Consider the following 23,495-nt stretch of genomic DNA (forward strand, 5'->3'; position numbering starts at 1 on the left):
GTTGACGGTTGATGCTTACTACATGGAGATGGAGATGCTTATGCAGCGTGCCCGTGTCCGTGAGTCTCTTGAGATGACACTACAACGTTTTATGAATGGTCTGCGGTTTAATATCAAGGGCATTGTGCGTCATCACAGCTACGCTACTATGAATGAGCTGCTCCATCATGCAAGAGAAGCTGAGTCACAGTTGGCTGAAGAACTGCAAATGAAGGGCCGTGCTACAGGCGCTGGGCGTTATACACCCCGGACGCCGCCCTCCATGGCGCCATCTACGCGCCCTGCAGATGTTCCTACTTCGTCTAGCAAGCCGGTCTCTAGTGTCACCAACACAAAGAAGCCCGCTCCTGCAGCAAGTGGAACTAGTTCTAACATGTCGACAGCGCGCAATCGCGATATGGCTTGTCATACATGTGGTGGCAAGGGTCACTTCAAGCGAGGTTGTCCTAACCGCAAAGTTATGATCATTAATGAGGACAATGAGTATGAAACTGGAGATGATGTTGATCCGAATGCTCCGGATGAGGATGATTATGACGAGTGATGGGTTTGATGCTTTCCCTTACGAAGCTCAAACTATTGTTGTCTCGCGAGCGTGTTCTTAATGTGCGAGTCAAGTGAATCTACACAGCGACTGTAATTTGTTCCAAACAAAGGCACTAGTTGGTCTCGATAAAGCTTGCAAGGTCATTATTGATGGCGGGAGTTGTCGCAATCTAGCAAGCAAAGAGTTATGTGCCAAGCTGAAACTGAAGTATCTACCGCACCCGCATCCATATTATATTCAGTGGTTGAGCAATAATGGTGAGATGAAGGTGAGCCATATGGTGCGTGTTGATTTTGAGATTGGACCGTATAAGGATTCCATTGACTTTGATGTGGTTCCTATGATGGTTTGTCACCTGCTGTTGGGCCGGCCATGGCTCTTTGACCGTTCTGTGCAACACAATGGCCGCGCCAATACATATCACTTGGAGTTCAAGGGCAAGAAAATTAACTTACAGCCTATGTCACCACAGCAAATTGTCAATGAGTCTAGTCAGAAGATTGAAGTAAACTTGGAGGATGCATCCATAGACAGGCGAGAGAATTGTAATGCCGTGGGTGATATAACGAAAAGTGAGAGAGTGAATTTCTTAGTCTCATTAGCCACCAAACAAGACACGAGAGAATTTTGTGAGGATCCTACAGCCATGCCTATTGTGCTCATGTACAAGGGTACAGTTTTGGTTTCTAATGACATGACCCCTCTTCCTATTGGTGTTTCTAATGTTTTGCAGGAATTCAGCGACGTGTTTCCGAAAGAGGTACCCGCAGGACTTCCACCATTGCGAGGTATTGAGCATCAAATTGACTTGATCCCCGGAGCATCGCTGCCCAATAGGGCGCCATATAGAACGAATCCCGAAGAGACGAAGGAGATACAGAAGCAAGTACAAGCGCTACTGACAAAGGTTATATCCGCATAAGCCTTAGTCCTTGTGCTGTTCCTATTATTCTTGTTCCTAAGAAATTTGGTACATGGCGTATGTGCGTAGATTGTAGAGCGATAAACAACATTACTATTCGATATCGTCATCCTATTCCCCGTTTAGAGGATATGCTAGATGAATTGAGTGGTGTTGCTGTTTTCACTAAAATTGATTTGCGTAGTGGTTATCATCAAATTAGGATGAAAGAAGGGGATGAATGGAAAACCGCCTTTAAAACAAAATTTGGTTTATATGAGTGGTTAGTAAGGTCTTTTGGTTTGACTAATGCACCTAGCACTTTCATGAGACTGATGAACCATGTTTTGCGTGATTTTATTGGCAAGTTTGTGGTTGTGTATTTTGATGACATATTAATCTACAGCCGCAATGAATCTGATCATATTATACATATTCGACATGTTTTGCAAGTGTTGCGTGATAGTAAACTCTATGGTAATCTTGAGAAGTGCATATTTTGCAAAGATAAGGTCATATTTCTGGGTTATGTTGTCTCTAAGCATGGAGTAGAGGTAGATGTGTCTAAAATTGAAGCTATTCAAAATTGGCCTACTCCCATGAATGTGAGTCAACTACGAAGTTTTCATGGTCTAGCTGGGTTTTATCGCCGTTTTGTGCCCAATTTTTCTACTATTGCTGCACCTTTGAATGAATTGACTAAAAAGAGTGTTGTATTTGAGTGGGGCGTTGCCCAAGATCATGCTTTTGATGAACTGAAACGATTGTTAACTTCTGCACCGTTGCTTGCACTTCCTGATTTCAATAAGCAATTTGAGATTGAATGTGATGCTAGTGGTATTGGAATTGGTGGTGTGTTGATGCAAGAGGGTCGCTCAATTGCATATTTTTCTGAGAAACTTTCTGGTGCTAAGTTAAACTATCCTATATATGATAAAGAATTGTATGCTTTAATTAGAGTTCTTGAGGTTTGACAACATTATTTGTGGCCAAAAGAATTTATCATACATTCTGATCATGAAGCTTTGAAATATCTGAAAGCCCAATCTACTTTGCATAGGCGTCTTGCTAAGTGGGTTGAGTTCATTGAGTCTTTTCCGTACATTATTAAGCATAAGAAGGGAAACGATAATATTGTTGCTGATGCTCTATCTAGGAAGACTATGCTATTAACCCATCTTGATGTTAAAATTCCTGGATTAGAGGTGTTATGTGATTTATATGCGATCGATCATGATTTTGCTGAACCATACCGCTTATGTGTTATTGGTAAAGCATGGGAAAAATATCACATACACGATGGGTTCTTGTTTAGAGCTAACAAACTATGTGTTCCGGAATCGTCCGTGCGTTTGCTCTTATTGCGGGAATCACATGCTTGGAGGTTTGATGGGTCACTTTGGGCGTGAGAAGACGCTACTCATGCTCGCTGATCATTTTTATTAGCCAAAGATGAGGCGGGACGTGGACAGGTATGTGAAGAGGTGCATTACTTGCAACAAGTCCAAGTCCAAGCCGAAGCCTCACGGTTTGTATACTCCGTTATCGGCACCTACTACACCATGGGAGGATATAAGTATGGATTTTGTGTTGGGTTTGCCGCGTACTAAAAGAGGCCATGATTCTATATTTGTGGTAGTGGACAGATTTTCTAAAATGTCACATTTTATTGCCTGCCACAAAAGCGACGATGTGTCGCATATTGCTAACCTGTTTTTCAGGGAGATTGTTTGACTACATGGAGTCCCGAAGACTATTGTTTCTGATCGTGATGTGAAGTTCATGAGCTACTTCGGAAGACACTTTGGGGAAAGCTGGGGACAAAGCTACTCGTTCGGTACTACTTGTCATCCCCAAGCCGATGGTCAAACCGAGGTGGTGAATCGAACCTTGTCACAAGCTGTTGAGATCCATGATCAAGAAGAACCTGAAGGAGTGGGAAGAGTGTTTGCCGCATGTGGAGTTTGCTTACAACATGGCGGTACACTCTACCACGGAGCTGTGTCCTTTTGAGGTGGTGTATGGTTTCAAACCCATTACTCCACTTGACTTGTTGCCTTTGCCCATACATGAAAAAGTTAATCTGGAGGCATCCAAGAGGGCAGATTTTGTGCGAAAAATCCATGTGAATACTAAAAAGTTGATAGACAAGAAAGGCAAGAGCATTGCTGCAAGGATGAACAAGAAGCGCAAAGAGATGTTGTTCAAGCCTGGTGATATGGTCGCAGGTACATTTTCGCAAGGATAGGTTCCCGAAGCTGCGGAAGTCTAAGTTGAAGCCTCGTGGTGCTGGTCCTTACAAAGTGCTTGCCAAAATCAATGATAATGCATACTCGATAGATCTTCCAGTTGACGAGTTTGGTGTCAGTAATTCTTTCAATGTGGCTGACTTGACACCATATGACGGAGAAGACCTTGGAGCGTCGAGGTCGACACCTTTTGATAAGTTGAAGCCTCGTGGTGCTGGTCCTTACAAAGTGCTTGCCAAGATCAATGATAATGCATACTCGATAGATCTTCCAGTTGACGAGTTTGGTGTCAGTAATTCTTTCAATGTGGCTGACTTGACACCATATGACGGAGAAGACCTTGGAGCGTCGAGGTCGACGCCTTTTGAAGGGGGGGGAGGTGATGAGGACATCCCTATTACACCACTACCTCCGTCATTGATGAATGAAGATGAACCTGCTGTGAAGCTCAAGTCCAATGAAGTTCGGATTGGACCGATTACAAGGGCTCGTGCGAAGCTATTTAAACAACAGGTGAACTTGTTTCTAAACGATACTTTGATTGATGAGAACTTTATACTGCCTAAGTCCTATTAATTATGTGTCATCAGGTATCAAGGGGAGACGAGCATCGCACGAGGAGAAGAGGAGCTGCTGGACATGAAGACGGACGTTAAGATGGACGTGAAGCTGGACATGGAGCTGGACATGAAGATATCTCATGGACGCGCGAGGGAGGAGCGGGAGGCATGCGCGAGAGGAGAAGTCGACGTCCAGGCCGGTCCAGCACCCGGTTAGACCGGCCTCCAGACCGGCCAGCCCGGTCCCTAGCCCGGTTGACCGGTCGGCAACCGGAACGGATTCATCGTACCCGGGCCAAACCGGAATTTTGCGAACTTTCCGGTTGGCGACCGGTTGACCGGATCCCACGCCGGCCTGCCCGGTCCCTGGCCCGGTTGACCGGATTCCAGGCCGGACTTGTCCGAGTCTGTCTCGACCAGATCTATTCTGGGTCGGTTTTACTTGTATTTTTCGACCAGAACTCGTCCCGGACGCCTATATAAGTGCCTTGGACGACCCCGAAGCTGCTTTAGACCAAGTTTAAGATAAACCCTAGTTCATAGTTGTTTGCTAAGCAAAACTATTGTTCCCCAACTCTCCAATTCGTTGCGATCTGGAGTTTTATGCTACTGAAAGTTTGTGTGATCTGCTGTTCCATTGGGGATTAGAAGATTGCAATCTACCGTTTCGTGGTCGGCGGCTACATGCGCAAGTGTGTGGAGTTGCGAATATCTTGCAGGGTTGAGAGCTGTTGCATTGGTATCAGGAATCAATCGAGAGACTTCGTCGGCGTCATACAAGTTATCCTCCTCATCATCATCGATTCCATCCGCTGCTACCATCGTGTGTTCATCACCACCCGTCGCTTACTGAGAAGATCGGGCAACCCCTTATCACTCTCGTTGCTGAATCCTTGGCTGTGCGTGATGGAGTGATCTTCGCAAAACTCCAGGGCTATTCCAAAGTAGTGATCGAGACAGATTACATGGAGATGATTAATCTCTAGAACTCTCCCCACAGCTCACGTTTGACTGTGGCACTAATTCAGCAAAAAATAGGAGAGCTAGTTTCATGTTTTTCTTACTTTGTTATTCAGCATGTCTCTAGGGCTGCAAACATTTCGGCACACCTGTGTACTAAGTTAGCCTGTACGCTGATTGTGACGAGCAGCTGGCTCGATTGTACTCATGATTTCCTGGTCGTTAGCCTTCTGGCTGATGGTGAGGGGTCAGTTTTAGCCGAATAAAATCTCTCAAGTTTCCCCGCAAAAAAAGGGTCTAAAAGAAATTATCCAAGAATTACTATTGGAAGAAAATGTAGGGAGTAAAGAAAACCTCTGGTCTGGTCGAAACCTGGAAGAACCCTCGCTGTTGTCTCTCCGTCCTTTCTGCACATTCCAGTGCTGCCGCGCAGCCCTCCTCCCCGCCGCCCAAACCCTCCTCCGGCCGCGCCCCTCCCCTCCCTTGGAGCAGCGCCGCCGCCGATCCCGCCCCCGGACGCGCCGTTCCACCGATGCAGCGCCGCCGCCCAGCCCTTCCCTGACGCCACCCTCCACCTACTGCGCCGCCGCCCAGCCTCTCCACTGCCGACTCGTTCGACCCCCGCAGTCCTCCTGACGCCTCGCGACGGCAGAGCGCCCCCTGTTCGACCTCCAGAGTAAGTGCACAAACAGGGAAGCAGTAGGTCGCCCTCACATGCTAGCTGTAAAGCTTTAACTTTTAGTGCATTGTTAGATTGGAACTGGGTGAGGAAAAAAAATCGAATTCAGGTGTGCTATTCCCATATTTGTACTGTATTTACTTCCCAATCTGAATAGTATTCGTTTACTGTTTTCAAGGTTGAAGGCCATTTCTTGTATTCCTCTTGCTTGAAGGCTGACCGTAGTTGGATCATCCTACTTCTTCTGTTCAGCAATGGTCTACTGTACTCATTGTGCTGATGATTGCCCATTCATAAAGGATCCTGACAAAGGATATATGTGAGACCCCCCTTTCCTCTTCTTTCTTTCTTCTTCTCATTGCATGTCAAGTCAGGCCGTATACTTGCTTATCAACATGGTTTTTGTTGATCACTTTGCTACTTCTTGCTCAGTAGATTTCTATTAAGCAGCTTCAACAGCTCTTCATGTGTCTTGTCATTGTTTGATGGTCAGATGTTGTGGGACGTGCGGGAAGGTTCTTGATCAGGATATTTACACTGATCAGCCTGAATTTATCAAGGATGCTTCAGGGACGGTTGATCTTTTCCCTGTGCTTCTTATTACTCATTTTCTTAATATAGCTCTGTAGTTTGTATCGTTGATTTTCTTGAATGTGTACAGAGCCGGATGTCTGGAAACATTCTCAACAGCATCGAGAGTGGAAGTTCCCTATCCCACGAAAGAACTTTAATGAAAGGTATGGATTTTAGGCATTCTCATTTATTTCACTGACCGTGTGCCCAACTTTGTCAAGTAAATTTCTGATTTATTTCTCTAGGGAGAGACGAGATTTGGCAGATTGTCACTAGCTTACATGTTGGTGGTGGAGAAACTATCATCGATATGGCTCATAAATTTTATACGGTATGCATTTTTCTTATCACTCACTATTCAGTAACTATCTTCTCTAAAGTAGTTATGGTAATTTGTGATAATGATATTTCATCTTGTTCAAGTGTAGCTAGCCGTTGACAATAATTTTACAAGAGGCCGTCGAACAACTCATGTTGCAGCTGCTTGCCTTTACATTGCCTGCCGGTATGCTATCATCTAATTAATAATTTGTCTCTTCCTTTACTGTAAGCTTTCCTATTCCTTATTCACATGTGACCTTGTTCACTGCCATTTTGGGTGGGGTTAGGAGTATCCTTTAGTGTATTTTATCAATTGCTTCAATGTGGCAACTCCTTATTTAATTTCCTGGTGAAAAGAGGCAAAAGTTTTTTTTTATTGTGGAGTATTAGAAATCACAATACTGGGTTGCCACATTATTTTTTTTAGTTTTTTTTCCAAATCCTCTGGTTTCTAACTAGAATATTAAATGCTTGATCTTGAGAAAGTTCTGTCCTGGTTGGTTCGTAAAACAACATGCGGTACGACCAAGAGATAAGTGCCTAAGCTATGCGAACCTATGAATGATGCAACCAAGCTTCTTCAGACCATAGACATGCACGTAGAACCCACACTCCTTATATTCTATATTGTATGGAATGGTCTACTATTGAGTAGCCCAGTGATTAATTTTTGTTTGTTTCTTATTCTTAATAGTTCCCGCAATTGGGGAATATGTTATACTCAAGTCATGCTAGTAATAAAAGAATCAACTTTAGTTATTAATATATAAAAAAGGGGTATATGCATCGTCCACAGGAGACTTTGTCAGTGTGCAATTGATTTATTATATTTGCAGTCGAAGCACTACCACTACACGCTTTTACATTTCATCATTTTATTGCGTTTCTTAAAATTGCAAGAATTTTCCCTGTTTCCTTTTTATATTCTTCATGGTTCATTGAAATCTGCCCCCTTTAACTCAATAGTTTGGTACTTACATCCATATTTAATTATTTTTCTTGTCAGGCAAAGTAAAAAAGCTTATCTTCTTATTGATTTCTCTGACTATTTGAAGATAAGTGTGTAAGTTAACCATTTTCTTGCCCTTTATATTGTTGTCCTTGTAGAAGGGCTCATCTAGATTTTTGTTTCAGTTATGTCCTAGGGGCTGTTTTTCTGCAGCTTTGCCAAGTTTTGTTACTCGCAGAACATCCAATTGTTCAGAAGCTCATAGATCCCAGCCTTTTCATCCATCGTTTTACAGAACGTAAGTTAATCATATATTCTATCGTATCCCTCCATTTTTTATACAAGTCCATTTCATCTTTTCTTAAGTCAAGCGGTTGTAAGTTTGACTAAGCTTATAGAAAAATGGAGGGAGTATTTTTTTTTAAATTTAGTTGAGATTCTTTTGTTCAGTTGTTATGCACTCCTGTTCTAAACAATAGATCCAATTTTGTGTCTTTAGCAAGCCTGCCAGCCCCCATGGATTTCAGTTGACCGCCCTAATACTGGTCAGTCTGGTTTTGTCTGGTTCCGGTTTTCCTATGAAGTCCAATTCCAAAAAACATAATCTTGTCGAGTACTTGAAGCAGCACAAGGTTGTGGAGGAACAGCTCCACCGTGTTGCTACAATGTGGACAGCACAAATGTTGAAGGAACCGCTTCAACGTGCTGCGCTAGATATCGCTCTAGGGGCGTAACCTAGATATCGCTCTAGGGGCGGGGCTGTCAAGAGTTTAGTCCAAACTCTCAACACACAAGATCTAATCCAAGATCTAAAACAAGAACACAAAGTTCTCTTTATTGATAGGTTGTGGGTACATAGTCCGATTACATAGGTAGAGGTTGGACCTCTATTTATAGGCTGCATGAACCTTCACTACTTAGCTCTACTTACAACTAGAGTGTTCTAGAGAACACTACATAAGCTAGAAAAAGAACTACAAATATCCTAGTTACAACTTATACTAGAATACTCTGGAAACCACTACAACACACATAACTAGAGGACCATATTACCTAGAATATGGTAGAAGTGTGTAGAAGCTAGTACTAGATCTTACTTATGTTTTATTTTTATTTTATTTTATATACTGTCCCTCATCAGTACTTGACAAATCGTATCAAAACAGCTAAAAATGAAGTCCCCTTTTATTTTAATGGTCCTATTTTTTTTAGCATTTTAGAATAAATTATGTTGTTCATCGATACTGAATTAAACTTCAACTCTTGTTTTAAAAGATGGAATCTTCCTCCATGCTATTCTATTTGTCTTTCTTTGAGCCTTCCTTCGGAATCTCGTATTCATCTCCCAACCCTTCAACTGTGCACAATAAGCCTGCTGGAACCATTTAGCCTTGGCTTTTTCTTCCTTTCACTAACGGTTCAATCTCCTCACTTGATTATTGGTGCGTTCCTTGCACCCTCTTGATTTGGCTGGCTTCATATTGAAGGGCTGCAATAACTCTTGATGTCGAAATCTACCCGTGTTTTGGGGTGTTGGATTTGCAGGTGACCCTAATTGATGGAGAAAAGTTATGTTCTTTTTATTGCAATATCACTCCATGTACGTGATGAATGAGGCATCATCCTGTTTCTTGATTCCATTGCATTGGTGTGTTGGGAAATTCCTCAGTTGATTATATTCGACCTGAGGAGTTTCTTACCTGGATTTTCTACCTGTCATTCTATGGGCCGTGTTTTGGGGTGTTGGATTTGCATGTGACCCTAATTGATGGAGAAAAGTTATGTTCTTTTGGTTGCAAGATCACTTCATGTTCGTGATGAATGAGGCATCATCCTGTTTCTTGATTCCATTGCATTGGTGTGTTGGGAAATGCCCCAGTTGATTATCTTGGACCTTAGGAGGTTCTTACCTGGATTTTCTACTTGTCATTCTATGGGCCATGTAAGCTCCAAGCAGTACAACCTGTCATCCTGATTCTAGGTGGCTGTAGGAGCAGGGCATCCATTGTATTGTTATCCAAGGAGGAGCCAACATTTAGATGCTGGCTGGTCATTCACAATGCATTAGGCAGATGAAGGAAGATTAAAAAAAAGGAGTAATAATAGTATGCTATTTAGTTAGTAAGGATATAAATTTAGTGTGGAAAGAGACTCGATTAGTTAGGAAGATAACTATTTGGTTTGTTAGGGAACTTGGGATTCCGTTTATTCTATTCTTAGGCGTGAAGTTGAGTCTTCTATGTAAAAGAGACGCACCATATACCCCATATTGACTATGCAATGAATGTGAATAAGCTAGTAGTGTTCTAATCCCCAGCCAGCCTTTCTCTCCCTCTCATCTCCGGCGTCATGGGTGCACAATCCTTGCTCCTTGGACCACCGTGTTCAGACGAACCTTGGCCCTAGGACGGTTACCAACCATGATGCTGAGACAATCCCATGATAGGGGTCTAATGGAGGGATGGCGGGGGCCAGTGACTCGGTTTAGATGGTGGCAGCAAGAGATGTGCAGGAGGAGGATGAGTTGTGTTAAGAGGATTTTTTTTCACTGAAATGTGGGGCCCATTGTCCAGTAAATAGGGTTATGCTGATGAGAATCCTAGTGAGCGCCATGTTAGACCACAACTAGGGTGGTTTAGGGCAAGAGTTCAGAAGGGGCCAAGGAGATTTCAAGAATAGTTGAGGGATAAAATTGAATTTTCCTACTAATATTGCATGGTTTATTGGTCTGTTTCATTTATTTGTTCAGGTGTAGCAATTAGCGTGTAATGCATGAAAAGAAGAGACTGATCACATGACATCTTTAAGGTACAAATAGAAAAATGCTATGTAAAGAAAGAGCTAGTGACACCCTAATGACAGAATATCCGTCCTCGGCTGTATACTGTTAATAGGCTACAGAGGCTATAAAGTAAGGCACAGTTTTTATGGTGTACCTAACACATAGCCACACTACAGAAGTTAGGCGCACAATCGCACCTGTTAGAAAGAAAGTGAACCATGCTTTTATTTTTGTATGTTTTTGTTTTAATTTATTGTTTTTATCTGCAGGTTTACTTGGGAAAAGGGATAATGCTGTCTCAGACACAGCTTTACGCATTGTAGCTAGCATGAAACGAGACTGGATGCAGGCTAGCATCTTCTTTGTTCAAAGCTTTTATTTAAAGTCCCTTTGGAAGGTTGTAATAGTTTGCCCTGTTGCAGACTGGGAGGAAGCCAAGTGGATTATGTGGCGCAGCATTATATATCGCTGCACTTTCGCATGGGTATAACTATACCAAGTCAAATATTGTAAGCTCCGATGCCCACAACAGATCTACTTATTTGAGAGTTGTATTCTAATTTCTAAATGACTTTCTATTGTGTTAATCAGCATTTCTTCTACTCCATCCGGTCTCTTTTAATTGACTCGGATTTAGTACAACTTTAAACTAAATTCGAGTCAATTAAAAAGCACCGGAGGGAGTATAAATCAGCACATTCTATGTGTAATGTAGGCTTGGATATGATTGACATAAACTGTGTTATGTTTGTCAGGTTGCTGTCGTGCATGTATGTGAGGCAACGCTAACTAAGCGCTTGATCGAGTTCGAAAATACAGAATCTGGTAGCTTGACGGTATGTATCTGCTTTACTTGAAATAGTCAAATGGGGCTGTTGTTCATCAAATGAAGTCACCTTTACTAGATTTTAGTCACCTTTCCGAATCCATGTTGCACACAATACAAACACAAAAACTTATCTTAGCTGGACAGAAAGTGTTACTTCTACTGAAAAAAAAAGTAAGCCTAGGCTACCCCTAAAATTACTGAAACAAATAGAACTAAAAGTTGCAGTAAACATTTACTAGAACTGCATATATTTGTTAGCCTGCGTTTTTGGGGCTTAGTACTGTGAAGTTAACAAAAATCAGGTGACTGAGAAGTGAACTTTAGTAAAATGGTTATTTGCTATACTATAATGGTCAGCGATCAGTTGGTGCAAATTGTTTGATCTTCTTCATGCCGTGGAAGTAATTCGTAAGCCGTCCATTCTGAAGCATACCGAAGTGACTATCATTCAGCTGTGTGGGAGATGCATCTTATGCAAGGTTTTAAATAGCGCACTTTCATTTAGTGAGGACCTTCTCCAAATGCTATGCACGTTATAGCGCGCTATATATAAAATAGCGTTTTGCAAAAAGACAGGCAAATGTTAAGGACTTCGGCAACTAAAATCTTGTCCAGCCGTCTAATTGCATAACCAGATCGTTCAAAGTAGATTCCCAGGACCAAATTAAAGACAACATTTTTTAAGACATACTAACATTATGATTTAAGAGCCAAGGAGGCAACAACAGAGGTGAAAGCACTCATTCAGAACTGGAAGAAGAATGCATGGCTTCATCTTCCGATCCAGAAGAACCCGCAGACTGCAGCTCGTCGTCGCGATAAACTGGAAGCAACTTCTTCTTCTTTGGGCGAGAAACTTTCTTTCTTGATGCAACACTTGTTGTTTCAACTTCAGGTTCAGCTACAACAATAACCGGCACAATTCCTGTGATCCACTCATTATCTTCATCTTCTACAAGATCTACAAATATTTTAAGCTCAATTGGATCCCTGGTTTTCATCCCTCTATTTCGTTCGAGTTTGGAGTTGGCCTTGATAAAGACAAGGTCTCTCATTTTGTCATGAAGTAGTCTGTTGCGACTCTTTGTGTGAACCTGATTGCAAGTAAACAAAAATGGTACTGTAAGTGAAATAAAATCTATATAGCTCTTGTGCCATTTTCTTAAGAGAACAACCAACCACTGAAAGGAGTTGCACTAGAACAATATAACTGTACTTCTTTCTTACCTGCTGAAAAATACTGAAATTCCTCTCACAAGCGGAGGAGCTGCATGTCAAACTCGAGATTTGCATTGCCAATACCCTGAGATTTGGTGCACTTGACCCATGATTAGACCACCATTTAGCTTCATTAAAAAAAATAAAAGAGAAGTTAGGAAAGCATTGCAAAATCTGATTTAAAAAATGAGAACAAGGCATATATTCACCTGGATCAAAGCTTTTGTTTCTCCGCTGCCTTTTAGCACTTGCTCTTCCAAATGAGCCGTCTTCATCTTGATATACCTGAATCTTATCCATGATTATGTCCTCCTTGCTGCCGCCTCTAACCATTTTCTCCATGCAAGCAATAAGCCCATCTTTAAATGATCCATGTAACTCAATGTTCAGCTTGTTTTCATAATAGTAGTATGGATTCAAGAAATATCCAGCCCTATGTAGTGGCCCCTTCAATTTCTTATCCCACCTTTTATCCACAATATCCAACACTTCCTGCAAGCAAGTTTCCTCATTTTCACACTTGGTTGAAATCTCTTTCTTTGCGTCCACAAAAGCGCTGTATATAAATCCCATAGCTGGTACATCGCTGTCCATTCTCCGGAGCAAATTAGCCAACGGCTCAAAGAAGTTGACAACACTATCTACTCCTCTCCAAAAAATTTCAGAGCGCACAGTTCTGTTGGCTTCAGTTCCTTTCACCTTTTTTAAATAGCCCATTTCATCCATCTGATCTGATCTAAATAGCTTCTGGAGTTCTTTCTTATTGTCCAACATACTCTTCAAGTTCAAGTATGCTGTAGCAAACCTAGTAATACCAGACCTAACCAGATCTTTCCCAAGGAAGTCCCTCATTAGGGACAAAACTCGTGTGTGCATAAAGAAAAACTGTCACACCTCTTGCTTTTGTAAGTTAAGTCAACTGATGGCAGCTTTCCAATCTCCTCTAGCATCAGATCAGTACTGTGGGCAGCACAACCATTCCAGAATATGTTGGGTCGTTTTGCTTTCAACATAGCAGATGCTGCTACATTCACACTTGCATTATCAGTCACCACTTGAACTACGTGTTTCTCCCCAACCTCATCTATGCATCTATCAACAAGCTCAAAGATGTACTCCATATCTTTCTTCACGGCTGAACAGTCCACAGATTTAAGAAACACCAAACCATAATCACTATGAACTACAAGATTCATTACCCCCTTACTCTTAAATCTGTCCATGCATCAGTCATGATTGTACATCCACTGAGCTCCCAAGTGTCCCTGTGTGCCTTGAAGGATTCCTCCACTCTCTTCTTCCTCTTCTTCAAGAATGGGCCACCCATTTCATAAGGAGTAGGACCTTGCAGGTCTTCACCAAACTGTCCAACTGACTGAAGCATAAGATCAAAGCTAGGAAGTGTGACTGCATTGTGTGCAATGCCCGCTTCATAAAAGAACTGGCAGATGTACTCACAAGCACGATTCCTTTTTTGTTCTCTCTCCTCAGTTGTCAGCTTTGTTTGTATCTTCTCAACACGTTTTTCCTTCCTTGCAGCTATAGCCTCTTCAGGTGTTAATTTGCAGAATTTGTCCATAGGACCACTTGAGGATTTAGATCTTGCGCCTCTCGATGACTTAAGCACAACAAGAGATCTGCTTCTGTGATCTTCATCACTTGAACTTGAACCAAGTTCCCCCTCTGAGTGGTTCAAGTCCACCTGACATCTAACTCTCTTCTGCTCCTGGAGTGTGCTTGCCTTTTTATCACCCTTCACTGTCAAATAATCAAGCATTTCTTGTTTTACATCAGCTGGCACTTTTAAGCAAGGATTCACACCGGAATTTGGAACGCATGCAAGGTGCAGCTTGATTCGAGTAGTGCCATTTGTGTACACGTTATGACAGTAGATGCATCTTAGAGAATTCTTCTTGTTGATGTCCGGACAAATGCAATATTTCCATGCTGGGTCTTTTGACGTCACAACAAGACGTTCTCCCTGTATTGTTGATGCTGTGCTTGACGCACCTACAACCAGAAAACAAAAGCAGCACAACTACTGTTAAATGGTTGTTAAATGGTTTGTACAAATCGTGCAGCAGTAGTGCAGTATAGTAGTCACAAGAAATCGGAGGTTAGTAGTTCACAACCAGAAAACAAAAGCACTTTACAAGAAGAACATCACTACAGCAGCAGCAGTAGTGCAGTATAGTAGTTCATTACAAATCATGCTCACTAGTCATCTCTCAAAGTCTGAATCGATTCATCTACAAATCGGAGGATAGCTTGTACAGTACCAATCTAGTCATCTACAGATCAATAGTTCAATACATCTACGCATCTACAAATCAGGATGAGGAGGTTCTAGTCAGCTCTAACCTGGTGGGTGATTTGCCTGCGGCGTCTCCGACATCCGAGCCGGAGGAAGTAGCCGACGGCACCCTGTGGGAGGAAGCAGCGGACGCCGACGTCACAATGGAAGAGGCAGCCGCCGCCTTCGCTTCCGTGGGGAACTGCTGAACTGGGATTTAGGCTAGGTTTTGCCGTACGTATATGTGCTTTAGGTATTTAGCTTCGGTGGGGAAATTGGACTTTTGGGCCGATGGGTTGGCCTGCAGTTTTGGACCTTTGTTTTTTTGCAGCCAAACGTTTTAGCGCTGCTACGTGTTATGCGTTTTAGCGCGATTTAGCACGATTTAGCGTGTTATTTCGTGTTTAGCACTGTAGCGACCATTTTCTGTCAAATGTAGCGTGGAGGGTCCAAATCCACTATTGCGCGCTAAAACCGGTGAAATTGCGCGCTATTTAAAACCTTGATCTTATGTGACAAGAATTAGACTTTATTTGATTCTAGAGCAAATAATCGTTGTTTCTTTTTAGCCATTCAGACAACTAATTGTAGGTGATAGTATTTTTTTTATCAACTAGAGCATTTGGCATGCCATTTCATGCTGCTACGGTAGTACAGTCTCTTCTTGCCATCTACTACAAATGTATCATTATCCGTCATGACTCATGACCAGGAGTTTTTTTATTTATTAATGACCAATTGTATTTTACGGCTCCTATTTTTATCTTTTACATTCAACATATCTATAAACACTTCATGCCTCTATGCTAGATTGAAGATTTTTTGGCAAAGGCTGATGAAGAAGAACCTGTTTTAGAATTTTCCCCCAAATCTGGAGAAGTCCTCTGCAAGCATAAGGATAAAGGTGTCGAGCATTTTGCTCATGGACTTTGTGAGAAATGCTACAACAAAGTAATACCCATTTACTATGTTTGCGATGCATTGGTTTTGATACTTCATTCACCATTGACACATGACCTGATTGTTCAGTTTACTAAACTATCGGGTGGACTGGAAGGTGGTGCTGACCCTCCAGCTTTCCAACGAGCTGAGAAACTAAGACTGGAAGCTGCTAAAAAGGCCGAGGAAGCTGCTGCGATGAATGCAGAGACAGTTTGTGAGATAGAAATTTCTGATGCTGAACATAACATCATGAGCCCTATGAAGGTAATAATCATGACCCAAATATAGTCAAATTCACGCTTCTTACCTTTGTTAGAGTAATTTATACTTTCTGTGTATTGCGGTGTATTTTATCTTTTCTATAAGGTGTTTTCTGCATATTTACCACTCATGTACATGCATATATACTGGCCCTGGGCCTCGTGGAAATACAAGTTCCATATGTTTCCTCACAACTTTTATCTACTCAACAAATCAAGAGGCTACAGTGCACCTGCCTCTGCCTTCACTCATCTGAGACTTCATTTAGGTGAGAAGAAGAAAACCTCACCAGTGTTCTGTTTCTTGGTGGGGTGGAAGAAAACTTCACTGATACTGAATTCTCGCAAGATGGGGAAGATCTCAGGCGGCGTTGACCTCTCCTAGCTCTCTTGCTTCTTCTCCAGCTCTTTATGCTTGCCAAACAGCCCATGTTCCAATCTGGGTTGGACATAACCCCGTTTGGGTTGGCCATGCATTAGTAATTGGGAGCCCAGGTTCCAAATGTGCGTATGCATGCATGTTCCCACTATTGGGCTGCACTTGGTGTTTAATTCCAATGGGGGCAGGTTGTCACACAAAGCTCACAATATAGGAGCAAATAGTCCACTTACCTGAACAGTCACATGCCATGTCCTCGAAGGACATGAAAGACAAAAATATACCCATTAACTAATTCTGGTTGGTGCTGTACCAGACTACCTCCTGCTGCAGTATCTTCTGATGAAATATTTGAACCTGTTATTTATATTTCCAAACTATTGATTTATTGCATCATGATGTATCCCACATATGTTTACCTGCTCACTACATCTGCATTAGCTCTTTTTGTTATTATCCATTGCGTGTGCTCTATATGTATATATTTTTTTGAAATTCAGTTTGCCTTTTTCAAAGCAGAATTCAGTTGGAGATAAATCTTCCACAGTTAGTTCTGAGGACATTGCAAAGAATCATGTAGCTTCAGAAGATGCTGAAGTCGGAGGTTTGTTAGTTACCTGTAACATGCAAATAGTAATTTCAGTTCGGTTTACCTGGCCCCTTTTGGTTCGTTGTTGCTGATTAACTTTTGAATGTTATTTGGCATTCTTAGGTGAAAACGGCAAAGCTGATGCTGATCCAGAAAATTTTTCTGATATTGATGATGTGGAGGTACCTTTTATTTATAAATCTCTTAAACACACTTTTCACACTAATTCTTCGCAGTCTTTAAGCCTGAAAGATGTCCAGATAGGTTATTTGGGATTTCTAATTGCAATATTAATTTTGTAGGTTGATGGGTATCTTCATAATGAAGAGGAGACACAGTACAAAAAGATAATTTGGGAGGAAATGAACAAAGAATACCTAGAGGTAGTTATTGTATCTCTAGCAACATGAGGCAGTTCTTATTCTCACCATAGGGTGTAACTTTCTGCTGCTTTCTTTTACAGGAACAAGCTGCAAAGGAAGCTTTAGCAGCTGAATTAGCAGCTAGAGGTGTGCGCGTCGGAGAGGGACAGCAGAAGGTATGAAATCTTACTAGTGTGACACAAACCTGCTGCGTATACTTACTATTTTATATTGAGTTCATGATTAAAAGCCATTCGTTTTTTAATGTAGAAACGGAGACGCAATGAAGACACAAAGACACCTGCTGAAACACCAGCAGAAGCGACATATAATATGTTAAAACGAAAGGTACTAACATTTGGTTCAACCATAGACCCCCAAAAATTATTTGTCCTGTGAACCTTGTAACTACATGCTAAACCAACCATGTAAACAAACTGACATTTAATATATATAATGTTGTTTCTTGCAGGGGCTTGGCTCAAAAATCAACGTTGATGCAGTTGGTGGATTGTACAATGTATGTCTTCCTAGTTTATGGTCACCGATTTTTTTTTGTCGTGTTCACAGAATTTGTAAATCCTTTGCCTCTGAAATTAACTGACCTTTTTCTTGTCTAACTTCGTTGTGTTCCTGCTGCCCAAATGCTTGCTGCGAGCAGACTAAAGATGAAGATAGCGAGGCAAATGAGAAAGGAGACATGGGCTTTGATGGGGAATACGCACATGACACTGGTGACGGTGAAACCTTTGAAGGTGACTATGCTGATTACAACAAGGATGGCTACGCTGATGGTGGTGATGCTGGACCTGACAACGATTTTGAGGAGCTTGATTTCGAGGAGTTTGATTTCTAATAGGAAAAATTCTGAGAAAGCAGCTCAACAAAATGCACTTGGAGTTCTGGTCAACCTGAAATTTCGGTTCTATCCAAGCTGAAAGAAACATTGTGACATTCTTCGTTTGTACGATGCCGTTTAGTATTAATTTTGTAGAACACACAAGGTCTGATTAGTGATTTACCGATGCAATGCATACACAGGTCTATCGGTGCAACATTTGGACCATCGGAATCTTGTATTCTCCTATTCTAAGATAGATGCTTCACAAGAAGTGGAGTTAGTAGCACGAGCATCATCAATAGGATTTTCCTTTTCAAGCTCGAGGGATTCAATTTTTCGTGTGAGAAGGAAATTAGTATGCTTCTCATTGTTCAACTCATGCTTGAGGAGATTGAATCTCATTCTCCCATTTTCAACATGGGACTCCAACTCCACTATGGTTACCCTGTATTTATTCAAGGTTTTCATAGAGTGTTCAAGATTAGCACGAGCTTCTTTATTACCATGAAGAGAAGCATATACCATCTCCATATCATGCAACAAGGTATTATATTCTTCATCATTATCATCATCACTCTCATCATTAGAGGATGTGTTAGGAGTCAAAGTAGGAGATACCTTTGATCCATTTGCCATAAGGCACATGTGCATACCGGAGGATGATAATGATGATATTCTTGAATTCCCATTTGAAATCATGTCTTGATCCATAGAGTGTTTGGTTTCCTCTACACTGTTAGTCAACAAACAACTAGAGGAAATAGAAGCATTTCGATTATGGAAACAAGACAAGGCAAGCATATCATCATGAGATCTATGTAAGCAATTTACACATGATATGCAAGGACTATCAACATAAGCATGTAGATTATTTTTAGTGCTAGATGTGTTTAAGTCCAAAGAGGAAACATTGTAATGGGATAGAGATGAAGAATCATCACTATTGAGCATAATATCAACATTGCAATTTTTCTCACCACTCACCATATCATTACCATATAACCTCTACTGTAATTCACGTCGAACCGCCTTCTTCTTCTTCTTCTCCAACACCGGCTAGCCAGACGCCATGAGCGACTACACCCTGCCATCGGACTCGGAGAGCGAGGGCAAGCCGGCGGGATGGCTGCATTGGTGGGAAACCCCTGCGACGCCAAGCGATCCGGGCTCCACGCCCAGCGACCCCGCCTCCACGCCGAGTGAGGAGGAGGAGGACAGAGGCGCCGATGCCAGCGAGGCACATGAGGAAGACGGAGGCGCCGCTGGCAGCGACGACGAAGACGAGGAGCAGGAGGACTCCGACGACAGGTTCGCTCGGCTGGGGGCGCATGAGGCGGCGGACGACAAGGCGGCGGCAAGGAAGGAGGCCAGGGCCCGGGCAAGGGCTTAGGCGTGGGCGGCGCGTCGTCGTCGTCGTCCGTTCACCGACGACGACGACGAAGACAACACTTCGTCCGACTCCAACTCCTCCACGGACGCGTCGTCCACCAGTTCCTCTTCCGACGAGGAGGTGACAAGCAAGAGGCGCAGGAGCGAGGACGACGAGGCAGGACCTTCTAACAAGAAGGCCAAGAATTATTTTATAGTTTATTTGTTTTTAAATTTGTTCTTGTTTGTATGTTAAATATGTTTGAACTTTTTCGATTCGAGTAATCTATCCGGTGAACTGTTTATGGCAGCAACAGAACATCATTCAGTGCTACTTGTTTTCGCGTTTAAACTTGCTCAGTCATACAAAAAGTTCTTCAACCAAAATGAAAAGAAGGAACAAGAAAACAAACCAGTTGCATGTCCAAAATGCGTCGGACCGGTAGTGTAGCCCCCAACGCAAACAGACATTTCGAGTCTCGTGGTCATTTTCGCGTCCGGCAGACGACGCAAATGGACACCCGCGAACCCACGGATAAATTGGATGTCTAAAATGCGTCGCCCTGTTGGGATGCCTTAGGCAGAAGCATTCACTAAAGACAACACCTGGGAGGCTGGGACTCCTGAATGGCATGTCCACCGTGTGCACCGAACGCCGTTTAGTTTTAAAGACGTGGTTGGGATGCGCCAATAACCTCTGGATTCAATATGAAGGCTAGGAAGTGGGTGGATTTCTCATGTTGCACCACAAAACTCTCATTTTTTTTCTGTCCTCGCGAAGGAAAAGAATTAGAGATGGGGTTTGTACGTTCTATTCTTCCTATTGTGCCGAACGTTGAGCTAATAATAGAGACGTGACATTACAATCGTCAATCCCAGGCTAATTATAGGCGATTGATTCTAAACGTTTGCCTTCCTTCCCCCCAAAGCAAAGAAGCAGTCTCTCGATCTATTCCCTCAGCCAGCGCCGGCGAAACATCTTCCGCCCCCGTCGCCACCTCGGAAGAGAAGGGCGTCTTCCTCCCCACTCCATCCTTTTACTCGTACCGAACCTGCGCGGAGCGGGCATCCATCCGGTCCCGATCCCTTTTCTTGGTAAGGAGCTCCCTGTTCGTTTTGCTTTCTCTGTGCTGTCAACAATCGAATTAAAAAGTAGATCTTTCTTGTTCAAAGATCGATCCCAGTAGACGCCATCTCATCCCCGTGCTCAGCATTTTGCAATGCGACACCATTTGATAAGCTTTTATTCAGAAATTGTTTTATTACGGTAATAATACCATCGAGGTTGCTAGACATGGTCGTATGATCTGACGGGGCGGGGCGGAGCGGAGCCAGGGCCTTCAGATCAGAAGACCAAATGGATCTTAGGATTTTAAATTTCCCGTTGTTCGTTCATCCTGGGTCCTGCCTGACTATGTTGCTTCACATGTACCTGTAGGTGTTTGGTCTCGGGGAGAAATGGACCCTCCGGCAGCAGATCCTGGACCAGCCAAGGCTGAAGGTCCGTAATCAGAATTACCAACGTTGTTTGTGAAATTTTAAGTTTCCAGTGGTGGTTCCGGAGTCCTGACTATATTGCCTGACATGCGTTTGTTTGCAGCTGTTGGACCTCAGGGGGAAATGGATCTTCCGGTCGCCGATCCTGGACCGGTGAGGAATGAAAGTGAGCTTGTCCAGTGTCCGTACTGCGATTCCGAAGCTATGCACAAGCTAGCGCAGTTCTTGCTCCCTGGCCTGGCCGCGGTCTGCGTCGACAGCACAACTGGTGATCTGTTCAGGAGTCCATCTGCCGTTGCTGTTGACCTCAGGAAGGAAATGGTGGACCACATCACACAGAAGAGTGAGACCTTCATAGCCGATGCTCTCATCGAATCGGAAGCAAACCAAAACCCTGAGAATGAAATGCCAGATGACCCTTATGAGATCGTGTCCATCTTCATGGACGATTTCAGTAGCACGAAAAGGAACATCATTGGACATGTCTCTGGCTGGTTGTTGAGCGACAGCCGTGACGACAAGATCGATGACTTTGTGCAAGAGATGGAGATGACCAAGTTCTGGCCGCTAGAAAGAAGAGAAGCTATCGCCGAAGTCCTCCTCAAGAATGTGGACTTGAAAACCAAGTTCCACTGCCCTGAGAAATACGAAAATGAAGAACGCCTTGCTGATCACAAGGCACAGTGTAGCTTCAGGCCCGTCATTTGCCCAAACGAGGGATGCCGCGCAAAGGTTTCGGTCCGTTGCATGCAGGATCATGACGCGGCTTGCCTGTTCAAGATCATCCAGTGCGAGCAGAACTGCGAGAAACGCCTCCTGAGGCGTGATATGGACAGGCACTGCGTTACTGTCTGCGCCATGAGGCCCATGAAGTGCCCTTTTGGCTGTGATTCTTCCTTCCCTGAAACTAATCTTGGGGAGCACTGTTCAGAGAGTCTCCAGCTACACCTGCTAAAGGTCCTTCAGGCGATTCACAAGAAAGGTTTTACAGCCGATGAGCTCAAAGACCGTGCTCTACAGCTGGAGAAGGTTAGGCTTTTGATCTTGCAGTTTATAAGGTGTAGCATATCGTTTTTCTTACTGCCCTCTTATTCACGTTTACAATATCGCCATTGTTCTATTTTGAGAAACCAAATACATAATCTGATGAACAGATGTAGTTACTAAAATTGATCTCCACACTTTCTGCAGTCTGATGATCATGGTAAACTGGCTAAAGCTCGGGACTCGAGATCTCTTACTACTATTGTGAAGGATCTTGAAGCAAAGATGAAATCATCAAGTTAGCTTGAAGGATCTTTTATATACAAGAAAAGCGGCCTGGATATTGGCATGGTTTAGTTGCAGGGTTGATTCCACACAAAGTATATAGAGAAGAGATATAAAGTTCCTTATTATTTTCCTATCACAGCTTTTTTTTCCTCACCATTTTGCTCACAATCAATTCAGTTATTTTTCTTTATTTGTTTTTATCTAGAGGGAAATCAATTCAGTTATTTTTCTTTATTTGTTTTTATCTAGAGGGAAATCAATTCAGTTTTTGAGATGTAAAGTTTGCTTTTGTTGATGTATCGTCACAATTGTTTGGTTCTATGAAACAAGAAACTACAATTTGAAGGCGAAGATCATGCTGACCATTGCTTAAGTCTCACCCTGCTGGCAAAATCTGCCGCACATTAGATCTTCTGCGTAATTGCACGCACGATTTGTAGTTGCTATTTCTCGGCCATCCAGGAGTATGGTGCCACCCATGTACACTTGAAGACCCAGGCTGCAATGTTGGAGTCTAACATACAATCTAAGAGCTAAATGTGTAGCCAGGACAACACTGAACCGCTTCGCCAACTATAGCCACAAACGAAATCATTTGATGGTATTGCAACTTGTGTATAATTAGGAATGAACAGATGTACGATGGTTGAACTACATAGAAAACTCGAGCCTACACCTACACCTGCTTAAGGTCATTCACAAGAAAGGTTTTTCAGCTGATGAGCTCAAGGACCGTGCTCTACAGCTGGAGAAGGTAACGCTCTTGATCCTGCAGTTCAATTATAAGGTGTAGTCATTTTACTGCCCTCTTAATGGGGCTTAGAATATGATCTGCATAGTCTGATGATGATGGTAAACTGGCTAAAGCTATGGATGCGAGATCTTTCATACGCCAGAAACTCCAGCATCAGTCCATCTGGCGGATGTCTCAATGCATTTTCGTGCCATCTAGTTAATCATGTCGATCATGCTGACCACTGCTTCAGTCGAGTCCATTCAATATTCGAATTTCTTCAATATGCGGGGCAGGGAGATAAGGGCATCTAGCGGAGCGACCCATTCTATCATGTATCATCCAAATCGGTGTACGGACAGGTATCCTGAACTGTCCAAATCGGTCCCTC

At 42.8% G+C, this 23,495-nt stretch overlaps 2 protein-coding genes across 3 annotated transcripts; both read left to right on the top strand.

The window, feature by feature from the left end:
* Window positions 1-5,760: 5,760 nt before the first annotated feature.
* LOC124692494 (transcription factor IIIB 60 kDa subunit-like) lies at window positions 5,761-18,643 on the top strand. 2 transcript variants are annotated; one of them, XM_047225883.1, is made up of 20 exons: window positions 5,761-5,893; window positions 6,075-6,215; window positions 6,390-6,471; window positions 6,558-6,633; window positions 6,715-6,800; window positions 6,898-6,974; window positions 7,797-7,853; window positions 7,925-8,037; window positions 10,791-10,870; window positions 10,944-11,030; window positions 11,277-11,357; window positions 15,672-15,812; window positions 15,891-16,067; window positions 16,962-17,046; window positions 17,155-17,213; window positions 17,334-17,414; window positions 17,495-17,569; window positions 17,664-17,741; window positions 17,866-17,913; window positions 18,055-18,643. In XM_047225883.1, the coding sequence occupies exons 2-20, from the start codon at window positions 6,151-6,153 to the stop codon at window positions 18,247-18,249; spliced, it is 1,743 nt and encodes a 580-aa protein (XP_047081839.1). In that variant the 5' UTR covers window positions 5,761-5,893; window positions 6,075-6,150; the 3' UTR covers window positions 18,250-18,643. The 2 variants fall into 2 exon arrangements, with proteins under 2 accessions (XP_047081839.1, XP_047081840.1); XM_047225884.1 differs by lacking the exon at window positions 5,761-5,893 and adding an exon at window positions 5,987-6,005 and having other exon boundaries at window positions 6,111-6,215.
* A 1,883-nt stretch (window positions 18,644-20,526) lies between these two features.
* Window positions 20,527-22,662, top strand: LOC124687545. Its single transcript, XM_047221320.1, has 4 exons — window positions 20,527-20,697; window positions 21,041-21,103; window positions 21,203-22,128; window positions 22,291-22,662. Exons 2-4 carry the CDS (start codon window positions 21,061-21,063, stop codon window positions 22,384-22,386), a joined length of 1,065 nt encoding a protein of 354 aa, XP_047077276.1. The 5' UTR covers window positions 20,527-20,697; window positions 21,041-21,060; the 3' UTR covers window positions 22,387-22,662.
* The last annotated feature ends 833 nt before the right edge of the window (window positions 22,663-23,495 follow it).

This window comes from Lolium rigidum, chromosome 2 (genome assembly GCF_022539505.1).
Source record: "Lolium rigidum isolate FL_2022 chromosome 2, APGP_CSIRO_Lrig_0.1, whole genome shotgun sequence".
NCBI lineage: Eukaryota > Viridiplantae > Streptophyta > Magnoliopsida > Poales > Poaceae > Lolium > Lolium rigidum.